The sequence below is a fragment of the Odontesthes bonariensis genome, chromosome 21 (genome assembly GCF_027942865.1).
Source record: "Odontesthes bonariensis isolate fOdoBon6 chromosome 21, fOdoBon6.hap1, whole genome shotgun sequence".
NCBI classification, from domain to species: Eukaryota; Metazoa; Chordata; class Actinopteri; order Atheriniformes; family Atherinopsidae; genus Odontesthes; species Odontesthes bonariensis.
Genome location: NC_134526.1, coordinates 29,930,427 through 29,953,594, shown reverse-complemented (window position 1 = coordinate 29,953,594; position 23,168 = coordinate 29,930,427). Strand labels below are relative to the sequence as shown.

Sequence of the window (23,168 nt, the reverse complement as noted above, 5' to 3'; positions counted from 1 at the left end):
TATTCATCACTGTTTCTGTTTCTGTTTGTGTGTGTGTGCATGTGTGTTTTCTGTGCAGATCTGCGCAGAGGAAACAGCTCCAGTGTCCTCACCTTCTCCTGACATCTGTCCTCCAGATATTCATATATCAGGTAGAACACCTCAAGGCACACACCTTGTTTCTTCACAGCTTCTTGACAGCTGTGTATTGTATATTTTATTCAGTATATATTTTAGTCTTGTAAGCTGTAAATTTAAAATTCTGTCAACAATGTTTTTTTTAACTTAAGACCCAAATCAAATGAATGAATCTGTCCCGCTACACTGTAGTCTCACTCAACAATATATATAATATCTACGTTGGCCTAGAGCTCAAAATAAAGCAGTTTTACAAAAAAAGACTCAAAAATCGTAGAAATTACTATTCTAAAGCTTCACAAATGTCTTTCCACAAGTACAGATGTGCATATACTCAACCCTTTAATACCACCAAGTCTACTAATAGTAGTAGCAGCTGTGCACCACCATTCTGTTTCAGTTCTAAATACTAAAATATAAGATTAAGCAGTGGTTGTGATAGCAACAGCGGAAATATCAACATGGTAAAGAATGCCAGTGATGCCGGATTCCATGCGAGTGCCAGGTGCATCAGTTTTGCAACAAGTTGAACGTAATAGTTTATCAAAGACAAAGAAAAATGATCTTATTTTTTTATCTCCTCTCCTCTCCAAAAACTTAAAATGACATCCATGAGTCACACAGATCTGGTCTGGGTACCCTACAAATGCACTATTTTATTCGGTACTATCAAAACCATGTGCCATTAAACACCTGGCAAATCTTGTTGAGATTTTCAGTGATTTTTGATTTAAGTCTTTAAGATCAGATGCATATTAGATAAGCCTTGCTGATCTGAGAATGAGAAAGGAGAACATTTACTCCCAAACAGAGATTTGGGATTAGGTGGAGGGGACAGGATGGGATTTAAGTGAAACCAGAGCACAGTAGGGGACCTCGGACTACACAGGAAAGTGAAGATTATTAAAAGATCATAATGATAGTGGAGAATGATTTCTTTTTGTTTTCATCAGCAGTTTGTATTAAAGAGGTAATGATAAAAATAAGTAATGTAATTTGAGTGTTGTGATGGAATATTTGCCTAAAAGTGCGTAAAATCTGTTAAAGATGTGTCTACATTGAGCCTACATAGCTCATGGATGATAGTTCATCAAAATCAGAGGGTATTTTCTAAATGATGACCTCTGATTTTTTGTTTTATTGATTAGTCAGTCAAGCAATACACAAAAATGATGAAAAGCCATTTGAATTTAGTGGTATTTGGCAGTCATCTGTCTGTGCGGTAATCAGAGATTACATAAGATAAGCATATACACAGTGTATGCCCTCTGTTATGTGGGATTTATGAAATACATATCAGTGCACACTTTACAAAGTTAGACACTGGGAGCGTAAGCGGTAATCTTCAGATTCAAGGAGTTGCAACAGTGTCTTCATTAAAAAAATGTCCACTCTGATCTTTCTGATAGTTCTATTACTGATGGATTCATTTGGAGGCAATATCTTCATCTTAGCTAGTGAAGCCAGTTGTGACTTTAGTATATATATATATATGTATGCCTAACATTTCGCTAGTACATCACCTAGTAATAAACAGTACATTACAATACAGTAAATTATAACTGCTGTAACAAGCACAAATGAAAACAATATATTTTTGTTTTGAAACCTAAAGGCTGAAAACAGCATTAAACTGTGCTTTTTATAATGGAGCTCAAATATGCTTCAAAATTGAAAATGATTGAAAGTTTCTCAGAAACCAGCAGCTCTAATGTTAAGGGTCGCCCATGGACCCTGGCTGCAAGCCACCAGACAGTCTGTTCAAATCCTATTGACCAGGATTACCACAACCAAGGTTATTTCCTAGGTGCTGTGACCACTTAACTCCCTTCCAGGCTCTTATTGGTTAAGCCAGTTGCTAGCTGTAACAGATGTCAGCAGTTTGTGGTGAGATGAGCACATTGATACAGACTGGATTGTTTTTAGCATTTTTTTCCCCAGTTTCTGTGTATTACATAACTATTTCATAGATCACAGGGAAACAATGGTGCAGTCTTACTGGCTTCATAGATAACGATTATTGACTGTCATTGTCTGCATATCTATGAAAATGCATCCCATGTTGTTTAATAATTTTGCCTTATGCAAAGTAAAAAGTTGAGTCAAAACACAGAACTCACTGGAACTACATGTGCACTCTGGTGTGTCTGAAAGAAGCATTGTTTACATGAACAAACCGGACAGAGCTAATGAGCTGAAGAGGTTTTTCAGTAGGTTCAAGAGGACAGTCAGCATTGTCCTACCCTTTCCCCGTTCCACATTAACCTCTCTCCAAACACAACTTCCATGTCCCACATCAACAGTGTTAACCTCTGCCATGGACCTCACTAACATCTCTGTGCACATCAGGAATACACCAACACTTCCTCGGCCTCTCCCTCCCTCCTGTTCGTCTTCAGCACTCAGGTGGAAAAACAGCTGGAGATGCTGAACTGGAGGAAGCCTGCAGGTTGCTAGGATGTCAGTCCCTACCATCCTAAAGGCCTGTATAGATCAGTGACTTGGGATTTTACAGGACCTGTTCAAAGATGACATTATGCCTTGTTCCACTACCCTGAGATCTCATCACATCACATAAGTCCTGGATAGACTGTTAATTGGTCCATCTAATTAACCAAATAAGCTCGGCTTTTTGTTTGTCAACCTGCATTTTGTGTCGAAGATGCCATCATCTCCCTGCCTCAGTATACCCACTCCCATCTCGACAAAGCAGGCAGTACTGTAAGAAACGTGTTTTTTGTTTTTCTCCACAGCTTTCAATACAATTCAGCCTGCACTGTTAAGTGAGTAGCTTTAGAAAATACAAGTTGATACTTCCACCTTTATTATTTCCTACCAAACACACCCTTTGCAAGGGTTGAGTGTTCAAAGAAGGTGGTCAGCACCACAGGAGCACCACAGGGGACTGTTGTCTCACCACTCCTCTTCACCTTCTGCACCTCTGATTTCCAGTACAACTAAGAGTCCAGGCAACTGCAGAGATGCTTGGATGAGTATCTGCAGTTATGGGGGCTGTCAGTGATGAACAGGAGGCTGACTACAGGGAGCTGTTGGACTGTTTTGTGGCATGGTGTGGGGACAATCACCCCATCATGAACATAAACATGACAAAAGAGATTATTGTGGATTTTAGAGGGACAAGGAATATGCTTTACACTGTTTGTATCCTGTGAGAAAAGTGGTGGCGATGGACGACGAGCACCTGGATGTTTGCTTGAACAACTGATTCAAGAGGAAATGCAACATTGAGGCTTTTTACAAGAATTAATGGAGTAAACTCTAGCTTTTGAGAAAGTGTAGGTCCTTCAACGTTTGCAGCAAGGTGTCTGTGGTGGATAGTACAATGTTTGATGGAGCAGTGGAGTCAAAGCCAGTGAAACAAAAAAAGAACGAGCTGATCAAAAAGGCTCTCTGCTCCGGAGCCACTGGAACGTATGGTGCAAAGAAGAATGCTGCACAAGTTGCTAAACATAATGAACAACATGGCACACCATCTGCATAGATGAGTGATGAAAGAAAAGCTTCTTCAGTCAGAGGTTTTCTTCAGCTCAGCTTTAATAAGGACTGGTACAGAAGGCCATTCTTTCTCCCAGCAGTAACCTTAGACAAATGATCTATGACAATTTTCTTTATATTATTTTTTTACCAATCCATCATCAGTCATTACTATACTGCAACAATAACTTCCCATTGGGGATTGATGAATTGATGTTCTATTTTATTGGTCATTTAGCCACTCTGTGCTTTAGGACTTTACATCATAGTTCGCACAGCTTCTAAAAATACTTTTTTGTTGTTTCGTCAACTGCTGTTCAAGTTTGAATTTTCATGCTCAGAGCTCAAATGATTGTAAGCTTGTAAACTAACTATTAACTAATAACTATTATTGTATTTACTGACCGAAAATCTTTTCTGCATATTTATACTCATAACTCATGCAAAGTTGTATTCACATGTTTTGCAAAGGGTGTCCACTTCAGATTTATCTCTGAAACGATCTCGTAACTTCTATGCGGCCCTTTATGAGTCTGCACACTTAGCTCTGAAGATGGCAGGCAAATCCTTTGGGTGGGCCAAGTTCAAGTTTGGCAGTAGTGACTACATTCAGCTTATATCATAGCAACAGGGAGTGTGCAGAAACATACCCCCAGAGGTCACCATCTCCACAGTATGCAGCCATACAAATCTGGGACAAATAAAACTCATCAAATTAATATTAGGCATTGGCTCTCTGCCCTCCCCTCTCATGCTGTTTCCCTCTCTCTCATCTATGTAATCATCCATCTTTCTTCCACTCCCCTCTTTTTAATCATCTGCTTTTCATTCCCTACCACCCCCACACACACAACTCTTCTATCGCCACAGCCATCCACTTCCACTTAAATCCAACAAGAATATCAGTACGTCCACTACGATTTTACACATAATCCAATGATATTTCTCCTCCCATTGTTTACAAAGTGTACCGTGGCCTCGTGTAAACTCTCCTTATTGTGTATAAAAGTCAATGGCTCCAGTGTTTTCTGCAGATATCTTCACTATATAGGAATGTTTTTTTTTACTTCTAACCTCTTGTCACTGCTTTTGATCATTTGTCTTTGGCAGAAATCAGCAATATTTGTCTTTTTTTGTCTTCAGCTTCCTTAATTTTTTCAATCCCATTTTCATTTTGTCTTCATTTTCTTGTCTTTGTCTAGGTTCAACTAGCCAGAGGTCACCAACAGGGACAAAACCTAAGATAACACTGGACCCCTACATACGCCTCAAATCTGATAAGTTAGACTTGGTGAGTCCTGCCATCTGGTCTGACAAATTGCTTTAGTGTCATGCTGCTAAAAGCACTGATGCACCAAAGACATAGCACTGATTATCTTGTAACAATAGCACATGATGAAAGTCTGAGATATATTAAATCGTATTACTTCGGGTTAACAGTGAGTTACTGCATGGTGGATGTGGAAAAACATGGGCACATGCAAAGATCCAAGGGACTGCGGCAAAATCATTAGGGCTAGATAACTGTGTAAGAGCTTGAGGGGGCTTCTGGTCAGGAGCTGTACGGAGGACCAAACTTGATTGCTGATACCATGGAGCCTCTTTAAAGGTCTTCTACTTTCCATGTCCTGGTGGGTCAGAACTGTTGTGGTGGAGCGTGAAAGACCAGCATTATATTATTTTATCGTCAGAATATTTTTGACTCAACAGTGTTTATTTTTCCTGATGTGTGTTACTTGCTATAAAGATCAGATTGGTTTGGTTCAAGCAGTAGGGGTCTTTATATTTTCCTTTCTGATTAATTTCAGTTATTTCAATTTTCTCTTCTCGTGCACTTTTCCTTTCTGTACACCACACTGTTTCAACATTATCCTTAGATCAAGGTGTCATATTAGATTAGGCTTCTTGGATAATGTTTGCACCTTAGCTAACAAATGACAAAGTTCTTTAGTTTGCACTGATGAGTATCACTACCAGAAGTAGAATTTTCTGTGAAAAATTTTCTTTTTGCATGGAAAACTGTAGGATCATGTATTATTTCTCTTTGGACTGTGAGAGTGATCTTCACAAAACGTAGTGCTTCTGTCATTTTCAGAACCCTCATTTACTCTGAGGCCCTTCCATTTGCTTATGTGTGTGTTTTTAGAATTTATATCTGGGTTGCATTCATTCTCGCATGCCTAAGGAAACACGCTCAGCCATTGTGATCATTTCCATCCGGATTTACATCACTGTCAATAAGAGCTTGAGATGACAAATACCTGTAACCACTTCAGTCATTTTATGACTAAATATATTTTTACCTGTGTGTGTGTGGCTCCTTGTGGGTTTCGTGTCTATTTGAAAGGAGATGTAGATTTGGAATACAAATCTCAGAAAATCAGTCATCCTAAAAGGAAAATCATGATCTGAATTCACATTGAATATTCAGCTCATTTTGAGTAACCCATTTTCAGTTATAGCACTTTCTCAGCCCCCAGATCGGTCTTTATCAAATTATTGATCTCTCTCAGACACTCTCTGTGCTTGCTTTATCACACTTTTGCTCTTCGTGTGTCTGCTATTTCTATCCTATCAGAACATTTGCGCTCTCTACCCAAACCCCCATCCCACCCTCTGGCCTCCAATATCCCTTCTTACAAGCTCCATTCTTTCCCATGTCTCTATGTCTTTTCCCTCTGCACAGTTTTGGTACCATCATTCAACTTTGATTTTAATTTTGCCCAGTTATCTACTCATTTATTAATGGGATTTGAGAGACTAGGAAGAGTTTATATGTTGAACTTTGACATATTTCAATTGTTTTTCAGTCTTTGTACTTCAGTACATTCTGTTAGAAATAAAATAATAGAAACAATGGATACAATTATAGTGCCAAATGTGAGCTTTAATTTCAGTAGAAAGATCTATATGGAAGAAGTAATCAGACAAAAGTAGTTGAATACAACATTTATTAGCATGTAGACATATCTTCAGATGTCTCTTGGGTAAGTTAAAAGCTGCAATTACCAGCACACTTATACCAACAACATGTAATGTAACTGCACTGGGCAGTTTTGTACTCAATCTTTAAAGGTAAATAATTTATTTAATAACTATAGTTCTGTGGATTTAGCATATGGGAAATGTTTCTCCATTTGTAATTTTCTCTCTCAGGCTTTGTCCTTCATTGGCTTGAATGTCACAGAAGAAAAACGAAAGAAGATGAAACAAATTCTGACCCCTGATCCACAAGGCACTGTGGCGTATGGAGGTAAGGCATATGCACCATACACACACACACACACACACACACACACACACACACAAATACTAACAAATGTCACACATAACCAGTTTTGTCAAAAGCAAGGTGAAAGATCTGTGTTGAGATACTGTCAAATCCTGGGCTCAGGGTCAACGGGCACAGTTCCAATCGGTTAGCCAGCTCCCTCTGGAATGCCCCGGTTGCTAGGAACCCCAGTGTGCACATCACCTGTGGGCACAAGCAGTGCATGGCTCCTCGCTGTGTTGCGCTTCAACGCTGGCCGCAGCTTTGCGCACAGTTCCAGGAGGATTGCCCTCAAAACGGCTGATGAGCCAGTTACCATCATGTGCCAGAAAATCCTCTCTGTCTCAGAACACAAGCTCTCCTCGAATTGCACCATTTGCAATGTCTTCCAATACCGTTATAGCAGCCATTGTTGCGCATGTTTATATCCACTCCTGTAATTGCAGACACATGGGTGTGTTAATTGTTTATCAATCATGTGTCTCAAATGAGCACATCACTCAGTCTGAGGACTAATTGTTTTCACATTTATTTATTATAACAGTTTCCCAACATCACCTTTAAAGGGACACTATGTAATTTCTTCCCCCATCTAGTGGCGCAATTTTATTTTGCAAAGTTGAATGAATTTGCTCTCTAGCGCCTCACGTTTTCAAATGAGCGCTGCAACTTCTTGAACTACGGCAAGCGGAATGTGTCAAGATTCAAGAAGCTATAGCTTCAGACTCAAGGTCCATACAAACAAAAAGAAATCAAGACACACAGTACAAAGGATTATATAACACACATACAACAACACTATGAATACAGATGACAGATAACATGTCAGATAACATAACATCTCCTTTGGTGTGCAAGCAATGCAATTAGTCATATTCCGGGAGTTACCGGAAGTGACGTCGACGAAGCGTTAGCATTAGCCTGCGTTAGCAATAGGAGCATTAGCAGCGGTAAATAAACTCCCGGTAAACTTACAAACTTTCTAATCCCTCGTTTTGTGAGTTAAGAGCCTATGTGTACTACGGCAGAAGTTTGGTAACAATCAATGCATTATTAGTGGGATCATTTACGAGATAAAATCTATTTAGCATTTTTTTTTTTTTTTTTTTTTTTAACTTTATTAGTAAATCAACAAAATAACAGTTTACAAATGTGAGCATAACGCCAAAAAGAAGATATCCAGGGGGAGCATAGGAATAATAATAAAAAGAAGAAGATGATGCACTTACAAAAAGAAAGCTAATGAACACAAAGACATATGTGCCAAGGAATAAAATCTATTTAGCATTAGCGGCTGTAATAAGCCATTTGGCGGAAATGACGTCACAATGACGTCATTTCTGTTTGCAGGCCTGGTGGGGAAATCGCGATTCGAAGTGCTTTATGTCCCTCTCGGCACTTCGTCGTTTTTCGTAGACCGGAAGGACATGGCAGCCTCCATAGAGCTTACCTGCTCTATGTAGATACAGACAAGTTATTCTTCACTCAGGAGGATAAGTGAGATTTTTGACAGAGATCATTTTACACCAATGAGGACTAACTTATGAATGAATATGTTGATTTGAGCTAATAAATGACTTAATTTATTACATAGTGTCCCTTTAAGTGTCGCCAAAGAATCAACAGCTATAGAAAAGTGCGTACGCAAGCCCTGAAGTTGGCGTGAGGCACCGCACATTTCCACGGTCATTTCACTCTTGATACATCTGATCGTTGACGTGAAAAAGTACACGAGGCCCCAGATGTCCTCTACATACATGTATATGTTTTTTTTTTTAAGAAGAACTCAGTTCTTCTTGAGATTCAGACAGTCTGAACAGTTAAATTATTATTTTACCGTTGATGTGATTGTAGACTCAATGATGTTGATATCAGGGGTTCATCAGGGGTGAGCCCAGTCGAGGACTTTAACTTTAAGGGATAGTTCGCCTCTTTTGACATGAAACTGTATGACATCCCATACTAGCAATATAATTTATGAACATTGACTTACCCCCTGCTGCGTCCTGTGAGTCGAGTTCCAACCTCGTTTTGGCGTTGACGACGGTAGTCCGGCTAGTTGGCTTTTTTTTGCTTCTCAAAACAATATGCGTTCAAAAGAGTAATACATTTGAATCACAAAATCGTTCTCCAGAATCGTTCTCGTGCTGCCACCTGCCGACAGCCGCACCTGTTACAGTGTTTACTGCTCAGAAGCAGGGGACTGCTCGGTCTGCACTTCGGTCTGCACGGTCATAAATGATTTTGCTAGTATGGGATGTCATACAGCTTCATGTCAAAAGAGGCGAACTATCCCTTTAACTGACAAAACTTTTTTCAGATTCAAAAGGTTTGGTAATTGTTACGTCACCTAGAGCTTCAGTGAACAGTATGGTGGTTTAATACTCTGCAAGACTGCAATCAGGTTCTGTCAGAGAATGGATTTGAACAAGTTTCAGCACTTGTGTGATCTTAATGTACATTTCAAGGTGTAGTAATAGTTCTCCTGGTTGCCTTGATTACTCAGCTTTTTTTTCTGTCATTTTATTCTTCTTCCCATCTGTTGGCTCTCAGACTTCGTGGAGGCTACCCGGAGCATCTTCCAAGAGGAACTAGAGGAGCTGGGTTTGGGGGCGGGTTCCTTCACTTTTTCCTATCACGAAGCAGCCAGTTTAATGGACACATCAGCCTTCCATTCACCCGTAAGCTTCCCTCTTTGGTGTTACATATGCCACTAACATCCCAGAAGTACTGGCTATTAAACCGCTCCCCAACCACACAACGGAACATGCAGAGACAAGTGGAAGAATTGGAGTAGAAAAAACAAAAGTGTTCACACTTTTCAATCAAATCCTCTTACTTTGTGTGTGTGCCTGTGTGTCTGCAGACGTATGAATCAGAGTGCAGCTACAGCAGTGAGGAGATGGAGCAGTTTCAGACAGAGGTGAAGCAGCTGCAGACTCAGATGAAGCAGCTCAAGGTACACACACAATCTGCAAATAGCCACAGTCAGCCACGTGTTTATATCATAAATACTTCTCTGACACCATGGTATTCATGCTAATCTGCTCCAGATGCAGCAACAGAAAACATAGAAAGATGAGTGAAGCAATGTGTGACATCTGTCACTGGTTTGCATTAGAGCCAGTTTGAGACTCAGATGCAACTTATGGCCAAAACCAATGTATTTACTTCAAAATAGTACATTATTTGCCCTCCTATCAAATACTCGCTGCCCCTTTTGATTTAGTGACTTAGGTCATTCTGCAGATGGTTTATCACAGGGTGTTTATTAGAAGGCGCCATAAGCTCCATATAGCTGCTACATTCAGTTTGCACAGATACTCTGTTACAGACAGCAATCCTCTTATATTGTTTTTATTTTTATTTTTTCTAAGAAAAGCTTTTTCTTTAGCAGTTATGATCCTTTTTTTGGGCTACACATTTATAAGTACATGAAATGAACTCGTCCTGAATGTGAGTGTGAAAAGGTGGGATTACGATCATGAGTGAAAAACTCTTTTTAACACCATGAGGCCTACTCCATTAAATGGTGATATACTGTGTCAGAGAGGCAGACCTTCAATGGATTCTGAAATACAGAGTTATCTAAGGTTTCTTTCTGATTTGTTCAAATGACTTTTTTGTTAATCTGATGTGATCTCAATCCAGTTTTTGTTTGACTTGTTGCTTTTCTTTTGTTGTACTAAAATAGTCACCTGAATTAAATTTTTTTGTTAGTTTAATGGATTCTGATTATTTTAGTAAAGTGAGATCAATTGAACGGTGATACTGGTGATACCATATTAGGTGAAATACCTCAGTTCTCTTATTTGTAGCCTTTTTGCTTTTAGCAGATGCTTATGAGTGCCTGTCTTTTTGCAGACACACTTAGCAGTCTAACCCTAACTGCTAAGTAGCACCTTTAAACGAGCAGCACAAACCGACAGAATGCCGGCACATCGTCTAAATAACATACTGTAGCAGCATTGTACCTGCTTTGATTGGTTCAGTGTACAGTGAACCCATAAATCCAACATAATGCTAGAGCTTCTTAAGAGGGCTTCTTAAACTGGTAATAGGCCTCTTTTTAAGAGGGCCAGCTGGACTAAATCCAGTTGGTGAGTTGGTCAAAGTCAAATGAACCAACTGGAAGCCATGAAAAAGAAGTGCTCTTTGTTTTACTGAGGCCTTTCACCCGCTTTCATGAAAACTCAACTATGGCATCATCTGCTGCCTCTCTTGGCAGGTGATGCTAAAGGACATGGAGCACAGCAAGAAAACCCTTGAGGAAGAGCTGCAGAAGACATCAGAGGTGAGACGCCAGCCAAAACACCTTGTTTGGCTCAGCGGTTAGAGTGGGTCGCCCAATAAACGGAAGGTTTGCGGTTCTATTCCCACTCTCGCCACTCAAAGATTGGTGAAACTGACAGCTGGAGGGGTGTCACTCCACCTCCTTGCTATGGCCGAGGTGCCCTTGAGCAAGTACTGATCCTCCCCGGGCACTACGATTGGCTGCCCGCCGCTCCAGTGTATGGCATCTGTCTGAGTGTGTGACCCTGTGCATGTGTGTGTTCAACAGGTGCCAACCTAGATGGGTTAAAAGTGGAGGACAAATTTCGTGTATTTCCCTGTACATGAAAAATAAATCTAAACGTAATCTTTAGAGACACATTGTTCCCATAGTTGTTTTACATCCCCAACATGTTAAAAGCAGTCACCTACATGTCAAAGACATTTATTAAAATAAATTTAAAAAATAAACCATACATACACAGACACGATTGCATCACAAGTGCAGTACTTTTCAGAAGGCCTGTTTGACTGTGGAGGAGAACACCCGTCTGAAGAGCCGTCTGCAAGCAGCTGAGGCCGATGTGGTGCAGCGGCAGGCCAACAGCGCTGAGCAGGACTACGAGGAGGTGATCCAGCTGCTTGAGGCTGAGATCAGAGATCTGAAAAACCAGCTGGCCAACAAGAGGCAAACACGAGGTGCAGAGGCCACCAAGGTGAGTCCAAAGCAGGCACTGAAATATTTCCCAATGTTTTCACACCGTCTTTAAGAAAGAGTGCCATGGTGCCATTTTTCATGCCCGTTCCTTTTATTTGAGAGCTTTCGATTCCAAATACTTTTGCAAAATATCGAGTACTTTAAGTGAAGTTGCAATATCGAAATAGCGATTGTCAATGCAACACGTTGAGTATGTGTGTTATGCATACAATGGTGATAATATAATAATAATATTTGTTGTACTTTTCCATCATGAAAATTACACCGAACAGGACTTTTGACCCTGGAGTATTACCATTTTTAGGATATTTACATGTCGTTTCTATCCATTATAAACCCGCAATCTTTGAGGTTTACAATCGCATCCAGTCACATGTTTTTGTCTTTTCTACTGATGCATGGGAAACACTCATATCCTGGGAAACACTGCTCATATTTTCATCAGATTTCAATATGCATGTAAAATAGGCATGTTTGTGCATCTAAGAAATGGCACCACCCTGCTTATGGACTTGTCTGTTGAAGAAGGGCTTTCATATATAGCTTTCAGGATGAGGACTTTGGTGACCCTTTAAATGTACTCTTTAACTAAAATTGCCAAAAATTAAAAACAGGCACAGCAAATTAACCATGTAGATGTAAGCAGAAAAGCACAGCAGGAATTATTCAGAATGCAACAGGATGCATGCCAGTGAAAAAAAACAAGTGTGTCTAAACATAACCAGCAAGAATGGATTCAGAGCCCAGCGCCAACAACTGACTGTGTTCTATCATGTGGAGTTAAAAGGCAAGCTATTCCTCTCCTCTGTCCTCCCTCTATCCTCTCACAAGCTGGGGGCCCTGCAGCACCAACATTCTGCTGCCTGATTCTATATCCTCTTCTCTCTGAAAAACATCAAACTGCATTTCTCAGTGGCCACTCAGCTCTGCCTGTTTTCACCCGCAACCTGCTCTGATAAAAAGGCTTTACATTCATTTTCTCTGGTTCACTGCCACAATACCTGCGAGCCTCTATTTCAGGTGGTAAATCCTCTAGCTGTATGCCGGCATAATGCCTAATAGCTGTGAAATAAAGCAGAATCCAGCAAAAGATACAAGAATAAAGGAAAAGAGGACAAGAAAACATCACAGCTGCTGTAACACATGATCACATGGTTGGAGTTTAACTTCTTAATACACACCAGCACAAATATGGGCCCATTCTGAATCAAAATGAACAAAGTATGCATCGTTTGAATTCAGAAAGTCTTCCAATTCAAAGGGTGTAAAGTACTTCAACATACGTTATTGGAAATGTACAACAGTGCGTGTAAGAGAGCAAAAGTGAAAGGATGATCTAAATGCCTTATAAAGAGCATTTAGTCTTACAAGTTTGACATTGAAGCCTCAGCTGATCAACTCAACTTTACACAACTGAGCTAGATGGGAAAACATGTTTGTTTGAATTTCCTTTTGCTAACTATCTTGTAATTTAGGTTCAGTTTCTGCTTCATTTGGCTGCAAACTTAGCTTTTACAGCTATACATTAAAAATATATTTATTGATTCACAGTGATCTCACCAAGTGCTGGATCATTATGTAAGCTCGTGTTGTTGTCCAGGGATGATGATTCAGAGCCCTCCTCAAAAATTCCATTTGCCGACATTATTACCATTATTACTGGTGCTGTTTTAGAATTAAAGCTCACATCAAATATTGATTTGTTTTCACTTCAATCCACTTTCATTCCAAAAGCAACAAATGTAAGGTGAAGCATATCTATAATATAAATCAGACTATGCAACTCACTCCAAACATCCGAGTTAACATTTTTAGCATTTTCTTGCTAGCTGCTCTTATTGTATTTATTGTGCACACCCAGAAATGAGCGTGTGTGTGTTTGTCAGGATGAAGTGGTGGAGCTGAACAGAAGGTTGATGACCATCGACTCCCAGCTGAGAAAGTCAGAGCTGAGCAGGAAACATCTGGAGATCTCCAACAAGAAACTTCTGGGCTTTGCACAGGTACAATGAGACTAACGGGGCACACTCAATGGAACTCCATGAATTAACTCAATGGTATTGTGCTTCGCTTTGTGGAATCTGCCACAAATTAAAAAATCTTAATTTAAGGGGCTCTGTTAGATTATTCCTGTTGTAGATCACATTTTTAAGGAGAAGGTAGGAGAGAACTACCCCTCAGCTGCAGGTCTCTATGGAGATTTGAAGCTGTAAATAAACTCCACGATAGTCAGCACATGTTCTGTCACATCTCTTGCAGACTGGGATGCTGCATGCTGTCTCATACAGTCAAATCGCTGACCGCTGCAAATATTTTGCAAACAGACCCTGAAACTGTACTGAAGTCAGCTCTCCTCCCAGTGGATGAGTGGCATATTGCAGCTCTTCTTTGTATGCACTATGTGACTGTATTGTAATTCTGCCTCTGAACTTCTGAACATCGATGAGTAAAATGGATTAACAGGCTGCTAGAAATGCTGAAATCACGTTCTGAAATCTGTGTGTGGCTGACATGGAAAATCTGCTTCACAATGCCTTATAAGTTTTGTCAGAACTTGACCAGATCATTCACAGATTTATAGTAAGCTTGTTATGTGAGACCCAGCTTAAAGGACACCCAAATAATTGGACTCATTCCATAGTTTGTTCAGCCTGAACAGGCTAAATGTGGAGAAAAAACCCGTGCTGAAAGCTGACCTCAGGACTTCCCGTTAATTGAGTATATTTTGGATCCAGTCTGACTCAGCTCCTCCATGAGGACTATGTTTACCATTGAGCTGCATATCAGCTTTTCAAGAAGGTCAGCGCTACATCTAAATAAGTTTAAAAAAAAAAGAAAGACAACATTTTCGTATTTTTATTCTAAATTTCTCTCACTTTTTTCGTACGAAGGTCTCGCACGAACACGCCACGTCAGATTCAACAAATGCTCTTAACTTTGTAAAAAGTGTGTAAACGACCTGCATAAATGATGAATACCACCCGTGCGTCTTTAAGTGCACGTGCACAAGGATAGTAGATTTGCATATTCCACGTTCAAAATTATACCATATAAGGCTGTGCTTCCCCAGATAGCAAATAGTCATTGAAACGATGTTAAATCAACATCCCGCTGTCAACGATAAAGCCATTGAATCAACGTCGAACTCTGACGTTGATTCAACAACATTTTGCACCCTCTATTATCATTGAAACAACGTTGAAATCATACCTAGAGATCAACAAGATTTCAATGATATTTCGATTACAATGGATATTGAAACAATGTTGAAGTCATCAACGAAACTTCAATGGTATTTTAGTAAGTCCTATGCCTATACCACAGGTTTAATCTAAAAAGGTCTAAATTAATATATTAAAAACATTATTATTAGACTATTAACATTCATATCTTGTAAAGCGACCTTGAGTACCATGAAAGGCGCTATATAAAATAAATTTATTATTAATCCTGCTATCTACAGCCAGGATGGGCTATGAGCAAAATATAGAAACTATAGCAGACTAAGCCTGTAGGCTATATCGCCTAGCACAAATAACACCCCATGCATTTTTTTTTTTTAAATCAAACAATCGTTTTTATTGCATTTTTCTTTTTTTTCTTTTAATGCGCGAGGCTATCTCCTGCAGTGGCCATCGTCCAGATCTCCCCGCCCAGTCTGGAGCGTAGCGCAGCCACTTCTGCACAGCTTGTGCGAATTCATGTATTTGCAGTACTCAGTCGTTGAGTCAGGGCATCTATAATAAAAAAACAAGCAAAAAATACATTTCAGTTTAGCATATCAGACTTCTGCCTGTGAAGGATATAAGCATATAGGCCATGTAGACAGAAACACTATGTGTGTGTGTGTGTGGTAGCTATCTTTCCCTCTCAAACATAGACATAGAATATCCTATCCATATTTTAAGATGAAGCTTATTAAACTGAGGATTTACTTGACGATGTGGATTAATGATCTGAAAAAAGAGAAAAAGTAAATCACAGTGTCAGTAAACAGCAATTTAATTCTGAATCAATAAACCACTAATTAAAAAAAAAACGACAAGAAGATAGTGACAGCCACTATCCAGGCATCACGCAAGCTGACGTGTTGCTAGCGCATGCTAACTTATTCATCCAGACAACGTTGAATTCACGTCAATCTTCTGATAGTTGTGTAGCCTATTCAATCGTTTTATTAGACACCTTGCCTCTTTGATCGCTGATCCTAGCTAAAGGTAGGGCAAGGATATGCAGATATACTGTAACACCCCTTGCTGGGAAATAAACCGGTGAATAAAGCATTGCTAGCTAACTGACTATTTCGTCAGGGTGTTTATGAAGCCTGCAGTTAACTTGCTTTTGACAACTTGCAGTGTTGTTGATCGGAGGAATTCTGCTTGATTTATAACAGAATGCTATGACAGTATCTAGCCTATGCACCATGTAAACTATACATTTAACTGTGTAGGGCAGTTCAGCATTCAAAAGATTAAATCAAAGTGCTTTCTTACCTGAAATTGATTCCGAAATGAATGGGATGGGGTGCAGTACCGCCGGTCTACCACATGATGGTCTCCCGGTCAACTATAAATCCATGACTTTTCGATCATCTTTCCCGGTCAACTATAAATCCATGACTTTTTGATCATCTTTCCCGGTCAACTATAAGTCGATGGCTTTTCGATATTTCCTGATTTCCCGGTCAACTCAAAATCAATGACTTTTCAACATTACTATTATCACCCGGTAAACCAAATATCAATGATGCATCAATCATACTAAGGATAACTATGTATCAATGTTGTTTCAATATCACTGCGGTCAACATTATGTTGTGTCGGGTTTTCATCAGTTTGCCAATATTGATTCAACATTTATTTTGCATCAAGATTTCAATGTCAACCATTCTGATGATTCAGATGGAAAAACAATATAATTTCAATGTCAGCTTGCTATCTGGGTCCTCTCTCCTGTGCCAGGAAGTCTGAGTGTTGAGTCATGAGAATGGCATCAAGGGGCAAAAAGAACAACTTTAGGGGCTCTGAGGTTGAAGTTCTGCTTTCAGAGATCCAAAAAGGAAAATCTGTCATTTTTAGCAGTGTCAGCAGTGGAATTACGGGACCTGCTAAAGCCATGAAATGGGAAGCAATTAGGAGTGCTGTTAATACCATGTCACCTGTAGTTCGTAATGTCACCGAAATAAAGAAGAAATGGTTTGATATGAAAATGGCTTATAAATGCGCTCGATGACTGCAACTAAAGCCGTGCAATCAGTTGTTGCCTCATCATGATGGCTCTTTGATGGGGCGGTCCATGAGGGGGGTCTTCTGGCACCATAACTTCTGCCTGGGTTGGTTCAGGTGGAGACCCTCGTTCATGGCAATATTGTGCAAAACGGAGCATGCCAGAATAATCTGGGCTATAGAGCAGTTTGCCCCCCCGCTGTATCGAGACATGTCCACCTGGCCTTCAGCTCACCAATAGTGAGCTCCACAACGGCCCGGATGCTTTGATGCATATATGTGTGCAGTCTAGTGCTGGGTGGAATTGGGTTTGATCGGCGTGTTTCTCTCTGGAGTTGTGGCTCTAGCAAGCTGCATATTTGCAGCAGCACAGTCCTTGGCAGTCTAAATCGTGATGTCAGCCATTCGTCTGTCTCTACACGCTCTCTTCCAAGAGCCTGACGCATCCAAATGTAGCAAGTGAGCCGCTGGTTACACTTCCCATTGACCTTGTTATATACAGAATCAAATTAACCTTCAATTAGTGCATAATTGAAGTCAAACAGAATAATGTTAGTATCATTATGGGGTATAATGTATATTTATTTATGTTTGCTTCAAAGTAATTAAATATACAATCCATTAGTCAAGCAAACTTGATTAGAATAATAATATTTTACGAAACTCCTACGACAGGTTAGCCTGGGAATTCCCATGCTGCTTTGCGCGCAATTTCATTCACACCGCAAAGGCAGCCTGGAAACCACCGCCCTTATTTTTGCCTGAGTTAGGGAACCAATCACAGAACGGGGGGGGGCAGCAAGACGATGACGACGTCTATGCGCAACACCGAAGCTTGTAGAGTGTTAATCCAACATGGCAGCGGACACAACGTTACCGTTTGATGCAGCCTTAGAAAGTGTTTTAAGTAGCTTAGAACGCAAGTTTACTTTTAAAAAAGAGCAACGTTTGGCGTTGAAAGATTTCATTGCCAAGAAGGATGTATTTGCTCATTGAATTTCTGTCGCTCTACATACGTCATCTGGTATAAGTGATACAATTGGCTACGAATCGTGCGCAAAACAGCATGGGAAGAAACAGACGCCATTTGATAGACATTCCTAGCGCCCAATAAACGGCTCTAGGCATTCGTAAACCACGCCTCAAATACGAGAAAATGCACACCTAGTTCCCAGACCACCATCTCATCGAGATGTGGACGCGTCAGCCAGGCTAACGACAGGTCTGGATCACTCGTAAATTCTGTTCGTACCTGAAAGAAAATGTAATATACGAAAAAAATGGTGAATGCGCAAATTCTCTTAAAGGGACACTGTGTAATATATTAAGTCATTTATTAGCTCAAATCAACATATTCATTCATAAATTAGTCCTCATTGGTGTAAAATTATCTCTGTCAACAATCTCAATTATCCTCCTGAGTGAAGAATCACTTGTCTGTATCTACATAGAGCGGGCAAGCTCTATGGAGGCTGCCATGTCCTTCCGGTCTATGAAAAACCACCAAGTGCCGAGAGGGACATAAAGCACTTCGAATCGCGTTTTCCCCAACGCCAGGCCTGCAAGCGGAAATGACGTCATTTTGACGTCACGTTTGCACGCAGGTATAAACAGAGCCAGTGTACGCCATTAGACATTCTCTGGTATAAACCAGCCAGAACGGCCTGCACTTTTGTTCGCAATGGAAGACCATAGTTATGCCAAGCTACAGGAGAAGGGATCCTCGTCGCCAAAAAAAGCGAAAAAGAGAATCTTGACACATACCGCCTGCCGTAGTTCAACAAGTTGCAACGCACATTTGAAAACGCGAGGCGCTAGAGAGCAAATTCATTCGACTTTGCAAAATAAAATTGCACCACTAGATGGGGGAAGAAATTACACAGTGTCCCTTAAAATCACTCTTACGCACGACTTAAGAACAAATCTGTGCGTACGAACGGCTGTTGCATGAGGCCCATTACATTGTCGTTTTCTACCCTTTCCACTCTCCTTGAAAACGCCCATAACCTTCTCTCTCTCTGGCCTTATTCTGACATTACAGGTAGACCTGCTTTGTCCCATCTGCACTGTTAACTGACACAAAAGCTCTGGCAGAGAACTTCACATGATTGTTACACTATCTTTCTCAACAGAATGTCCACAAAGTGCTGACAACACCCAGTCTTTTTGGAGGAGAGGGCGGGTAAGAAACCCTTGATATCACATTATTTGTCCTCTACAGCCTTCAGTAGAGCTCATGCTGTAATTCATGTGTGTGTGGGTGTGTGTGCTTGTGTGTGTTCTGCACGCATCAGGAGCAACAGGTCGTCTCCAGCTACAGACAACCCTGACACCCCGTCACCACTTCCCGATTCTGCCTTCCAGCTGGCTGTAGAGGCCAAAGAGCTTGTGGAAGGAGTCCCTGCTGATGACAAAGGTAACAGAATGCTGCAATGTTCTTCAAAAGTGATTCTCAACTTTATCTCAAGGATTAGAACATATCTTTAAAAAGTTATGTTTGCACTCTAGAAATAAAACCTAATCAAATTGAATATAATTTAACAAAACTAATTCCCTTTTCAGGATAATAATGATTTATGTCAGTAACATGAATTCATTTCTTACAAAAGTACCAACCAGGAATAAGTGTATTAAAAACAACCATGTAAATGTAAATGTACTTTATTTATACATCCCTTTATAGACAATCATTCTGTAAAGTGCTTTACAGTAGGTAATAAATAAAGAGAAGAATAAGTAAAAACAAATAAAAACAATAAAAGAACAGTGAAAGCAATAAAATATAACAAAATCGAATAAGATAAAATAAGATAAAAGTGTCATCATGCTACTGGGTGTTAAAAGCAATCCTAAATAAGTAGGTTTTTAGCCTGGATTTGAAGAGGCCCAGGTCAGAAATAAGATGCAGCTGGACGGGGGGCTTATTCCAGAGCCTGGGGGCAGCTTTGGGAAAAGGCTCGCTCACCCCAGGGTTTGTATTCTGACCTGGGCACTTCCAGCAGAAACTGATCTGTTGACCTCAAAGCTCTACCAGGATGGCGGACTGTTAAAAGTTCAGATAAATATGATGGGGCGAGGCCGTTAAAGAGCTTTAAAAACAAACATTAAAAGTTTAAAATCAATTCTATAAAGGACAGGAAGCCAATGGAGGGAGTTAAGAACAGGAGTGATGTGCACACGTCTGTTGGTGTTGGTTAAAAGACGGGCAGCAGCGTTCTGCACCAGCTGAAGGCGACTGAGAGAAAACTGGGAGACGCCGACATAAAGTGCATTGCAATAGTCTAACCTTGAACTTATTAGGGCGTGGATGACATTCTCATGAATATTGAAAAGTATTACGTCCTTGAGAAGTGCTATATCTTTTGGTTGATTCAGTTCTATTTTAGGATAAGTGCTGCTGAATTGCAAATACAAAAACAAAAAATGCTTAAAATAAATTATTAGCCTATGTTCAACTCAACAAGCACAGCTCATTCCCACAGCATTGAACATTCTTCTCGACAGTGAACGTGTCATGATGAGTTTAGCCTGAGCACACCCCCGTGGCTGCATGCTCTGGCAGAAGCTAGCAGACTTTAGGATCATTTCTGTACCAGACAAAGTAACTACCGTAAATGTAACTACCATATACCATACCATACAAAAGCTGACGTACATAAACAAAAGCGGGGTTAAGAATACAGCTATAAAGGAGTTAGTGAGGCCTACCAGTTGAATCCGAAGGGTACAATAGTCAACTTTACAGAGCAGAAAGCAAGAGGATAGCACTTGTAATGTTGTGCAAAAAAGTCAACTTGCAGATAGGACATGAGACGAGAGGAAGGCAGGCTGCAGAGTGAATAATATGCTTGTGTGATTTGGATGCAGTGTGGTGGGCAGGGCCGTATTGACCATCTTGTCATTGAGCATGGTGCTGATTTCTTACTCCATTGGCACCAATGCAGTTTTTTTAAAAGATATGAATTTCATTGCTGTATGATAAATGTAACTGATTGAGCCCCAGTGTTTTTAACAATTTAGAGCCATTGAAGTTTTATTTAACTTGACAGAAGCAGAATTTCTTTGATAAGAACTGTATAATAGATGTGACTTCTGAGGACAAAATTGCATTTAAACCCACAAAAATCCCTGTCATGGCTTAAATGCACTTTATAGGCTACACACTAAAAACATCATGTTTTGTGTTCCAGGTAAGGAGGAAAATTTAGAGGAGCTCCAACGAAAAAGTGAGAAATGATTTCGAACTAGTTTGTTAACTTAGAATTAAGTTCAGCATTTCAAATGGTAAACTGTGCACATTCAGCTTTAATCTGTGTGAACTGAATTTTGAACTACTTTTTGCATTTTAGCTCAATCTACCAGAGTAATGACTGTTCTTGTGACTAACTTGTCAGATTCCAGTTCTCATCACGTCTGAGCCAACTGAAGCAGGACATGCCCCATCAAGAGGGAGGCTGAATGAGCAGCTGAACCTTCACCACAGTCGACAACAGGCTACGCCATTCGGGTACAACTTAAGAAAATAAAGACTTGACTTGAACAAATCTGGATCCTCAGTTCACAGTGACACGTTGCGTTTCTATGCCGAAGCTTGCTCGCACGCAGATTAGTGTCTGGAGCTGAAATATTTCAGTCTCTCTGCAGCGTTCAGCAGTGGGATGTGTCCAATTTCTGCCAAATACTATTGTTACTTTTTACAGCAGGTGGTGTTGAAGTTGCTGCATGACCGAGCTCACAACACCACACGTGCTGCTGAAAACCTTGTTAATACTCTTCCCTGACCTATTTTGTATCCCAACACACACACATACACACAGATTTGCTTCATGCATTGCATGCGAAGGAGGGCTTATTTGGTTGGACAGGACAATTGTGAGCTGAACTGTTCAGAGTCCTCTAATGTGTCATAATAATTTGCTGCCATCTGCCTCTTACTCAAACCCCAGCTTGTTTGCTCTGCCACTTATGTGATGAACTGTTGAGCAAAATGTAGAAAAGCAAACTGTGTCGCTTCACTCTCATAATAACTCTCCTCATGCTCTTACACATTAATAAAAGGCAAGAAATTACGTTTTTAAAGATCCTGGGTCTGAGCACTGAGGGTCGTCTGCAGCTTCATGTCACCGTGCGGTTGGTGTCTTGCACATCCAGAGGAGAGGCTTATCTGTTGCTGTAGCTCCAGCTGTTTGAAGCTCGTGTTTGGTAGTCAGAGTCTAAGCAGACGTCAGTCATAGGCTACATGTGGAACATTGTTTTATTTATACGGACGGCTGCAAATGCATTAAAAACTGTGATATATCCTGTTATTCAACCAGATTGAATCTTTGGTGTGGCCTCATGTTCTTTCTGTTATGTTTTATAATAAAGGAATAACTGATGATTGGACCTGGTGTCATATTTGAGTACTTTTAACATTCTTAAAACAATGTTTTCTACTGGGATACGTTGTTCTAAAATGGGAAGAGAAGAGAACAATATGAAGGAGACTAACGCCACAGTCCTCCTTTGCTTTATACCTCCATGTTTATAAAGAAATAGATTTTTATCTGGTATGGGTTGGTTTTGTGTCTTCGTAAAAGACAAATCTTCATCCTTTTTAATCCAGTGCTGGCTAAGAGCCTGAAGGTCACCATTTAATGTTGGATTTCAGTCGTCTCCCAAGTATACAGGTACAGCTCAAAAAATGAGAATATCGTGAAAAAGTTCAAATTTTTTTTAATTCATTTCAGAAAGGGAAACTCATATACTATAAAGATTCATTACACATAGAGTGAAATATTTCAAGCCTTTATTTCTTGTAATTTGGATGATTATGGTTTACAGATAACGAAAACCCAAATTTCAGTGTCTCAGAAAATTTGAAAATATTGTGAAGAAGTTCAATATTGGAAACTCGGGGTGTCACCCTAATCAGCTAATGAACTCAAAACACCTGCAAAGGTTTCCTGAGCCTTTAAATGGTCTCTCAGTCTGGGTCAGTAGGCTACACAATCATGGGGAAGACTGCAGATGTGACACATGTCCAGAAGACAGTCATTAACACCATCCGCAGGAGGGTGAGCCACAAAAG

General features: G+C 40.1%; 1 protein-coding gene across 4 annotated transcripts in view; it reads left to right on the top strand.

The window, feature by feature from the left end:
- Positions 1-22,483, top strand: part of LOC142371315 (syntaxin-binding protein 4) — a 123,160-nt gene extending 100,677 nt beyond the window's left edge. For 2 of the 4 annotated variants that reach the window (XM_075453963.1, XM_075453965.1), the window contains exons 11-22: positions 59-131; positions 4,815-4,903; positions 6,769-6,865; positions 9,437-9,564; positions 9,750-9,842; positions 11,112-11,177; positions 11,674-11,871; positions 13,760-13,876; positions 19,231-19,280; positions 19,393-19,514; positions 21,289-21,324; positions 21,493-22,483. In XM_075453963.1, coding sequence (XP_075310078.1) covers positions 59-131; positions 4,815-4,903; positions 6,769-6,865; positions 9,437-9,564; positions 9,750-9,842; positions 11,112-11,177; positions 11,674-11,871; positions 13,760-13,876; positions 19,231-19,280; positions 19,393-19,514; positions 21,289-21,324; positions 21,493-21,515 — 1,092 coding nt within the window. In that variant the 3' untranslated portion in view covers positions 21,516-22,483. The remainder of the gene's footprint in view (positions 1-58; positions 132-4,814; positions 4,904-6,768; positions 6,866-9,436; positions 9,565-9,749; positions 9,843-11,111; positions 11,178-11,673; positions 11,872-13,759; positions 13,877-19,230; positions 19,281-19,392; positions 19,515-21,288; positions 21,325-21,492) is intronic. The other 2 variants (XM_075453964.1, XM_075453966.1) reach the window with 2 other exon arrangements.
- The last annotated feature ends 685 nt before the right edge of the window (positions 22,484-23,168 follow it).